Here is a 9,589-nt window from a genome sequence, read left to right on the forward strand (position 1 = left end):
AGACACCCACAACCTGTGAATGAATAAAAAATGTTGCCATGTATATATTTTCCGCATTGTGAATGAGGCTGAGAAAGTACAAAAACTCATTGCTTCTCCTTGTGCCTCTGCCAATGTTTCCATTCTCCAGTTGATAGCAGTTATGGAGAACGATCTCCAAACAAGACTGAGATCAAAATCTTTGTGGAACAGACTGCTGATTTACTCCCCTCTGTAGCACTGCTGGTTGTTGCAATCAGCAACCCTGCATTGCTATTTAAAATGTGCTTATTGATATCATTTTTAGTCACTATGAGCTGGTTCTGCAACATTTTTGAAGTGTTTGATCTCAAAGTATGTTTTGTTGCTTTATAACTGCTTTGTTACTCAGATTTTACTTGCATTCCATTCATTGCTTCAATGTTGACTTTTGTTTCTTCTGATAAACCTGTTTGACATCATTCTATAACGTTAACTTCAACTCTAATCATAAGGGCTGGCCAACCAAGGACTGTAGACTGATGATGAGTTATCATTCCATTCTCATGAGCAAGTAAATAAACATTAATAAATTGAATTGAATTGAATTGAATTGAACTTATTATGTGTACTGCAGCACAGTGAAAAGCTTTGTCATGCAAGCGATACAGGCAGATCACAGAGTTAAGTAGCATAGATGAGTAAATAACAAAAACAAAAACACACATACAATCGAATATTAGGAGTTTGCGAGTCCATTCAGTATTCTAACAACAGTACGGTAGAAAATGTTTCAAAACTGGCTGGTGCCTGTGTTCAGGCTTCTGCACCTTCTCCCCAGTGGTAGAGGTTGTAGAAAAACATTGCCAGGATGGGATGGATCTTTGAGAATGCTGGTGGCCTTTACTTGACAGCGGGCCTGGTAGATGGATTCAATAGATGGGAAGTTGGTCTTTGTGATTGTCTGGGCCGAGTTCACCACTCTCTGTAACCGTCTCCGATCTCGAATGATGCAGGTGCCATACCAGGTCGTGATACATTCGGACAGAATGCTCTCGATGGCACACCTATAAAAGTTGGCAAGGGTTTTCGCCATCATGCCAAATTTTCTCAGCTGCCTGAGGCAGAAGAGACGTTGTTGGACTTTTGTAACCAGTGCGTCCACATGAAGAGTCCAAGAAGCTTGTTGTAGATGACCACTCCCAGGAGCTTGACACTCTCCACTTGTTCCACCTCTGTGCTGTCAATATGGGGGGCATGAATAAAATCCGCTGAAAGTCAATAATGAGTTCCTTGGTTTTGCCGGCATTGAGAGCTAGGTTGTTCTCAGTGCACCATTTTTCCAGGTCTTCCACATCCAGTCTGTAATCTGTTTCATCGCCATTTGAGATTCAATCGACTATTGTGGTGTCATCGACAAACTTATAAATGGCATTAATCTGATATTTGGCGATGCAGTCATGGGTGTACAGTGAGTATAGTAGGGGGCTGAGTATGCATCACTGGGAGGCTCCAGTGTTGATTGTTAGCGAGGATGAAATATTGCCCCCAGCCTTCATTGATTGTGGCCTGTGGGTCAGGAAACTGAGGATCCAGTTGCAGAAAGTGTGGCTTAGTCCGGGATCACTAAGTTTAGTAATCAATCTTGACGGGATAATAGTGTTGAAGGCTGAACTGTAGTCAATGAGTAGAATTCTTACGTAGCTGTTCTTGGTGTCAAGATGTTCTATGGAGGAATGAAGGGCAAGTGACATGGCATCTGACGTGGATCTGTTGGTCCGTTGGCAAATTGGAGTGGGTCAAAAGTAATGGGGAGGCTGGAGTTGATTGATAACTTGCATTTACATAGCAATTTTCATGAACTCAGGTCATCCTAAGATGCTCTATGCTTAATGAATTATTTTTGATGTGTAGATGATGCAAATTTTCACTGATACAGTTTATGTCATTACTGTCAGTAGCTACTAGATAAAATAATGCTACAGTAAATGTGGTGTCAAATATAGAATAATTGTGGTTAAAGCATTAAAGATCTTTGTTTGCCGTTAGAGCTGCAGAAACAGCATTATAGGTATAAGGTAGGCTTGAGTATAGAAGAAAGTTTAAATTAGTTCCAGAGAAACCCCAAAACTATTTGGTTTGAAAAGGAAAATGCAAAAATAATTTGAAATAAATTCCATTATTCCAGAACTTTTTTTAGTATTTTTGACATGCCCAATCATGTTTGTTCAATAGCAGCAGAAACAAAATTGCTTTTAAGAATAAATTTGATTTTCAGAATAAATATAATGCAGAGATAAATATTGAGGAGAGAAATAGAGCAAAGATCTGTCGATCTGTCATGTTCTCAGGTTGTTGCATGTACCTTTATATAAAATATGTAGCCATTGGTGCTCTGTTGTCAGTGAAAAGACAAACTGTTTATATTCTAATCAGCGATCCAGAATTTAACATACATCCCGCTATTAAAAATATTTGGCACACATGTAAACATGTTGCTCTTCATACTTCAGTTCTCTACTGGTATGACTGACATTAGTTTAAAGTTGAAACCAGATAGCAATTTGGAATATATAAATGAATTCTCCAGCAATAGATCAGGTTAAAATACTTTCAGTCCCAAAGTTATCTGACCAACCAGCAGTTAAATATTGACCATATCAGCCTGCTTTTACTGAACAACAATTAGTACCCTGTAGTTGTGGTTTTAATGCGCACAGATAGGCAAAAACAAAAACTAACAAATTGTTATAAGATTAGTCCAAAAAATTAAGTAATGCTGTGTCAAATTTAATATTAAAAATGATTCTGTTAGCACTGAATAAAGATGAATAGTTAACTGCTACATGAATAAAAAAACAAAAATAGCAAAGGTAACAACTGCATAGGCACTGTGTCAGGATGCCTGAATGTATAATCTTGTGAACAGTGAAAGTTTCCTGCACACAGCTACCCTGTGGAATATGTTTTGAGTCACAGAATCACAGAATTGTTACAGTGCAACAGGAGGCCCATCATGTCTCCACTGACTCTCTGAATGAACATCATGACTTGACGCCATTCTCCTGCCCTTTCCCAGTAACCCTGCACCTTGTTTTCAATCAATTAATCAACTCTAGCCTTTGTGAATGAGTCATTCCAGTTCAGAGTCTTTGAGACAGGACTGCACAGGACTGAATTGTGCTGACTCCTGGGCAGAGGGAATGGAGCTGAAAATGTGTTGCTGGAAAAGCGCAGGAGGTCAGGCAGCATCCAAGGAACAGGAGAATCGACGTTTCGGGCTCATTCCGTAACCCTGCATTTTCCATGGCTAACCCTCGAGCCTGCACATCCCTGGACACTATGAGGAAATTTAGCATGGCCAATCCCCCTAACTTGTACACATTTGGACTGTGGGAGGAAACTGGAGCACCTGAAGGAAGCCCACACAGTTATAGGGAGAATGTGCAAACTCCGCACAGACACTTGCCCGAGGATGGAATCAAACCCAGGTCCCTGGTGCTGTGAGACAGCAGTGCTAACCACTGCTGACTGGGCTGCCTACAGCCCAGAGGACTCAACATTGAGTTCTCCAATTTCAAATAACCTCCCTTCCAATCACCTGACTCCCTCCCCAGCCCCTCCCCTTACCTTCCATTCCTCTCATTGACCCTTCCTTCTAGCTACCAACTGGATTCATTCCTCCCATCGATCAATCAGGTCATACTCTCTACCTGTGTTCATTAATCCACACGTCACCACCCTGACCCCTATCATCTTTATCTGAAGCTCCTCATACACCCTTCTCCCGTCATGAAAAAGAGTTACATCCAAAATGTTGACTTCTCCACCTCCTGATGCTGCCTGCCTTGCTGCGTTCTTCCAGTCTCCTGCTTGTCTACTTTGGATTCCAGCATCTGCAGTTTTTTTGTCTCCAACCCATTATGCAGCAAGCTGACTAAGTGCCGATGCAAGTTTATTTCATTTGCCTGTAGACTGTGGGCATCACTAGCTAGGCCAGTATTCATTAACGATGCTGAATTGCCCATGATGAAGTGGTGAAGAAGTAGCTTCTTAAGCCTTTACAGTCCATGTATTTTAGGTACACCCACAGTGCCGTTAGAAAGGAAGTTCTAGGATTTTGACCCACTGACAATGAAGGAATGGTAGTATTGCTACAAGTCAGGATAATGCGAGACTTGGAAGGGATTTTGCAGGTGGTGATGCACTTTCTGCCTTTACCCATCTAACTGGTTGTGGTCATGGTCATGAGTTTGAAAAGTGCTTTCAAAAGAGCTTCAGTGAGTTTTCACCTGCTTTCTCCTGATTCCCATTTACTCTAATTTTGTTAGGGCTTCTTTACGCCACACTTGGTCAAATGCTATCTTGATGTCAAGTATAGTCACTCTTCCCCTCTAACGTTCAGCTCTTTTGTCCATGTTTGAATCAAGGCTACAATGGGGTCAGGAGCTGAGTGGCCCTGACAGAACCCAAACCGAGTGTCAGTGAGCAGGTTATAGCTGCTGACAATTCCTTCCATCTGGTGATTGAGAATAGACTGATGGAGAAGTAAAAGGTCAGGTTGGATATCAGTGGTTCCATTTTAGGTGATACTGTACCCAGTGTTGTTGGGATGAGCATGCGTGAACCAGACTGGACGAATGACTGAGCCAAAACATTGAAACATAGAATAAAGGAGCAGAAGCAGGCCATTCCATTTGGTCTGGGAGCCGACTTCACCATTCAATACGATCATAGCTGATCATTCAGTTCAATACCCTGAAATGGATAAATAGGCCTCTGGGAAGGACTTTAACTCAATAAGGTTGAAGTTAATATTATGGATATAAATTATAGAAATGTGAAGATAAGGAAAATAACAGATTTGAACATTGGTTATCTTACAAGAATGTGATAAGGATGCTTTTTTTAAAAAAACCTGGTGCATAATAGCTGAGAAAAAAATCAGGCAGGAGCCATGTAAGAGTATATTAAATGCCTAATGTAGAAATGTATAGACCATCAGAAACAGAAAGTGTGATAAAAAAAAATTGGACCCCACCGACCATGCAGCCTCCGCAATCGCTGCCCAGACAATTGCCTCCACGATCGCCAGGAAGACCATCGCCGACTCTTGCAAGAATAAACATGGAGGCACGGTGGCACAGTGATTAGCACTGCTACCTCACAGTGCCAGAGACCCTGGTTCAATTCCCACCTCAGGCAACTGTCTGTGTGGAGTTTGCACATTCTCCCCTTGTCTGCGTGGGTTTCCTCTGGGTGCTCTGGTTTCCTCCCATAGTCGAAAGATTTGCAGGTTAGGTGAATCGGCCATGCTAAATTGCCTGTAGAATTAGTGCATTAGTCAAAGGGAAATGGGTCTGGGTGGGTTGCTCTTCAGAGGGTCGGTGTGGAAGGGCCTGTTTCCACACTGTAAGTAATCTAATATCTCAACATCATGAGAGCCGATGGCAGAGTGGGGAGACTTGCTCAAAATAAGTCCTGAATATAAGCAATAACACCAGTGATGCCAAATCACAAATACAGCCTAAAGATCTAGTAATATCTGAGCATGTAAAATCTATACAAGGGGAGGGACATTGGAAAAATAATGGCAGTAATGATAAAAGACAGATCTACAACAGTACAAAGAAGGAATTTCAATAAGGATGAACAGGCATTGGATTCACTCTGGGTGAATTAAGGAACTACAAAACATAGAAATTGTTGACAGGATTTGCAGACAGGTTTTTTAATCATATGCTATCATGGGAGAATGAATAAACATAAACACATAATTAAAAATGAGATGATAGCAGCAGGGGAGTTTTAATCTTTACAAACAGTTGAAAATCAGAGATGTAAAGGCAACATCTTTCTAATATGCATCAGGATAGATTTCTGTAACACTACTCAAAACTTAGCGATCAGCAGCACAGACTGCACTATAGCCATTTGTTGCACTTACACTCCTACATAGTCAGGAGAAAGCCAATTTGGAGAGCAACATTTAAAAATAAAACCTCTGGACACTGCAATTCTGAAATAGACATTGAGAATGATAGGGAAGATGTTGTTAAACTTGAAAGTGCAGAGAAAAGATTGACAAGGATGTTGCCAGGGTTGGAGGGTTTGAGCTGTAGGCTGGGGCTATTTTCCCTGGAGTGTCAGAGGTTGAGGGTTGACTTTATGGAGGTTTATAAAATTATGAGGGGCATGGATAAGGTAAATAGTCAAGGTCTTTTTCCCAGAGTAGGGGAGTCCAAAATTAGAGGGCAGAGATTTAAGGTGAGAGGGAAAAGATATAAAAGGGGCCTTGGGGACCTGCCGAGGGTGGTGAGTGTACGGAATGACCTCCAGAGGAAGTGGAGGAGGCTGGTACAATTACAACATTTAAAAGACAGCAATTACAACAGTCAAAAGGATATATGAATAGGGAGGTTTAGAGGGATATGGCTAAAATGCTGGAAAAAGGGAATAGATTAATTTAGGATATTTGGTAGGCATGGATAAGTTGGAGTAGAGAGTCTGTTTCCATGCTGTATATGCCTATGACTCTAATGCTGGAAATACTGAGCAGACCAGGCAGTATCTATCATGAGAGAGAAAGACAGCTAAGGTTTCTCTCTCTACTGATGCTGATAAAATTCTGTGTATTTCCAGCATGCTCGGTTTTTGTTTCAGACAGCAAAGTTTCATGTTTAACTGCTCGTGGGCGGTGACTAGAAATTGCTGTCCAATTTATTGTTTACTAATGGCTAGCACAAATCGTTTCACTATGGTTTCCACTTTTAAAATCCAGGCCAATACACTTTAGAATGACAAAGGAACAAATCATGTTCGGTCTAGTGTGAATACCAAGCCAGAATTAGTCAACAATCAGACAGTAATGACATGTCATCTGAACAGTGTCCACAATATGATCAACTATTCACTTGAAAATTGAGAGAAAGGATGAAAAATCACAAAAAATCGTTCTAAACTCATTCATTGCAGGTAAACTTACAAAGAGTGAGAGGCAGTCAAACAATTTGGTGCAGAACAGTATCTAACCCTAACAGGCAAACCACTGGTTTGCTTCAGTTACCTATGCCTGATATAATCAAATATATGAGCAGAATCAGGCTATTTGATCCATTGATACTGCTCCACCAATCAAGCACGGCTTATATGTTTTTCAACCCCATTCTCCTACTTTCTCAATATAACCCTTAATCCCCTTCCCAATCAAGAATCCATCTCTGTCTTAAATACAGTCAATGACTTGGCATCCATAGCCCTTTGCGGCAATGAGTTCCCCAGATTAGCTACCATCTGGTTGAAGAAATTCTGCCTCATCTCAGTTCTAAAGGGCCATCCTTTCACTCTGAGGCTGAGCGCTTGGCTCCTAGTCTGTACTACTAGTGGAAACATCTTCTTCATATCCACTCCATCCAGGCCTCTCAGTATTCTGTAATTTTCAATGTGATCACCTCCTCAACCTTCTAAACTCCATCAAGTACAGACCTAGATTCCTCAACTGTATTACATATGACAAGCCCTTTATCCCCAGGATCAGTCATGTAAACATCTTCTGGAACCCCTTCCAGGCCAACACATCCTTCTTCGTATGGGGCCCAAGTCTGCTTATGATACAGCATAAAATTAAAAGAAAAGGCTAACACAAATGGAAGTAATAGTACAAATGCATTGAAAAGAACAAAAAGGGTATCTGGAAAAATATTACAAGACTATGACGTAAAGCTTTAATAAATATATTATGCAAGTACAGTATTTGGGAATCTGGGCTCATTAAAGATTGTAATTATTGTTAAATGTTTAAAGTTATATTAAATTTAACATTTCTTGGTTTCCTGCAATTTACACTTTCCACCTGGCATTTCATCTCTCACCTTCCAAAAACTAAGCCCTCTCAAAACTTTGCTGTCTACATCCTAACTGGCACAAGATCTAGTCCAAGGCATCAATCCAGTGCTCACTGATTAACACAAAACCCAGCAAAAACTTCCATTCGAAACTTCTCTTGATTGGTTTCAAATCTATCCATAGTCTGACCCCTTCTTTTCTCTGGAACCTACTCCTGCCACAGAAAACGCTCTGGACCTTAATTCTCGCTTCTTCTGCATCCTTGATTTTAAACAGCCACAGTGTTTTCAACTGTTTATTCCCTGAACTGTGAAATTCTTATCTGAGACACTCTATCCTCCTTTTAAAACAATCCTTAAAGCCTCTTCTTTGACAAAACATTTGGTCAGCAATCCTTACGTAGCCAAATATATAATATTGACCGACAATGTGCTTCGGAACTGCCTTGCTTTACTTTGTTGAAGACCGAATAGAAATGAAGACTGTTGCTGAATTGCATTCCCAGTTAATGATTGGAGAAAAAGTAAGTACTTTGGCTGAAGTTGTTAGTCTTTGGACCAAGGCTGCGTTGCAAGAAATCTTACCCAAAGATGTGCTAATAATTTGACACAAAATATTAACAGCAGAAAAGGGTAACCGTTTTCCTGCTAGGATAGTTAAGTGCAAAGGTCACCACTGTATCATTATTCTAATACAGGACACCTTCAAGCATTATCCTTTGGAGTGTTGCGTAGCAACTATAAACTTCTGTTAAAGCCCATCCCGGTTTCCAAATGTGTTGTACTCATACGGTAAACATTAAAACCGACACGGACAGAAGGAAACATTTCAGCCTCACCTGTAACTTCGGAAAGACTCAGAAAGATCACCAAGAGAAGCGCTGTCAGGGGCATTTTATTGCCAGTGCAGGAACGTCGCTGATCATCGATAGGACTCGCTTCTTCTCGTTGCTGTAGGGGATGGTCTCAGAGAGGAGCCGAGCTGATCGCCATCGATCTGCGGAAAGCAAAAGTTGCCAAATTCAGAGGCGTGGTGTAAACAGAAAGTATTTAAATAAACTCGCGCTCCTTGGCACTCAGGGGGCGGGTGTGTCTCCCTGACTGCACGATGCTGAGTTAATCATGTTGATAGAGCTGGTTACTGCAGCAAGGGTGACGTTAAAACGAAAAAAGAACTGTCACACATAAACACCCAAAAGGGTGGTTTGATTTAAGTCTTACTTGTCCTCCTGACTCACCGTGGACTCACTGTGACATTCAACGCCTGACAACAGCATTCCAGAAGTAAGCAAAAACTGGGACAAAGCGAGGGCACAGCTCAAGCCAGGGGTAAAACAGGGATTGTAGGATGAGGTACATTAGAAAGGAGTCAACAATAATACAGTAGTTGGTGATTTTAGCTCACCACCTAGTGACTGGAACAATTGGCCAGGTAAGAGACTTCTCGATGTAAGGGGACACTGTTTTATGACTCAAAATGTAAAGAAACCAAGTAAATTACTAGGTGGCACATTTTTAAGGTAAGAGAAAAGTGGTTTAAAAAGGATAAGAGGGGCTTTTGTTTTACACAGGTGGTGGTTGTGTTGAATCAACTTCCTGAGGAAGTGGTGGATGTGGGTACAATTACAATGTTTAACAGGTTTTCGGATTAGTACATGAATAGGAAAGGTTTGGAGTGATATGGGCCAGGAGCAGGCAGTGGGACTAGTTTGGGATTACAGTTGGCATGGACTGGTTGGACCGAAGGGTCTGTTTCTGTGCTGTATGACCCTATATGAACAAGGAGC

General features: G+C 41.2%; 1 protein-coding gene across 1 annotated transcript in view; it reads right to left on the minus strand.

Annotated features, from left to right (window-relative positions):
- Window positions 1-8,797, minus strand: part of LOC140459887 (interleukin-20 receptor subunit alpha-like) — a 46,871-nt gene extending 38,074 nt beyond the window's left edge. The window contains exon 1 of the mRNA XM_072554383.1: window positions 8,642-8,797. Within this exon, the coding sequence (XP_072410484.1) occupies window positions 8,642-8,696 (55 nt within the window). The 5' untranslated portion in view covers window positions 8,697-8,797. The remainder of the gene's footprint in view (window positions 1-8,641) is intronic.
- Between the last annotated feature and the right edge of the window lie 792 nt (window positions 8,798-9,589).

This window comes from Chiloscyllium punctatum, chromosome 3, assembly GCF_047496795.1.
Source record: "Chiloscyllium punctatum isolate Juve2018m chromosome 3, sChiPun1.3, whole genome shotgun sequence".
NCBI lineage: Eukaryota > Metazoa > Chordata > Chondrichthyes > Orectolobiformes > Hemiscylliidae > Chiloscyllium > Chiloscyllium punctatum.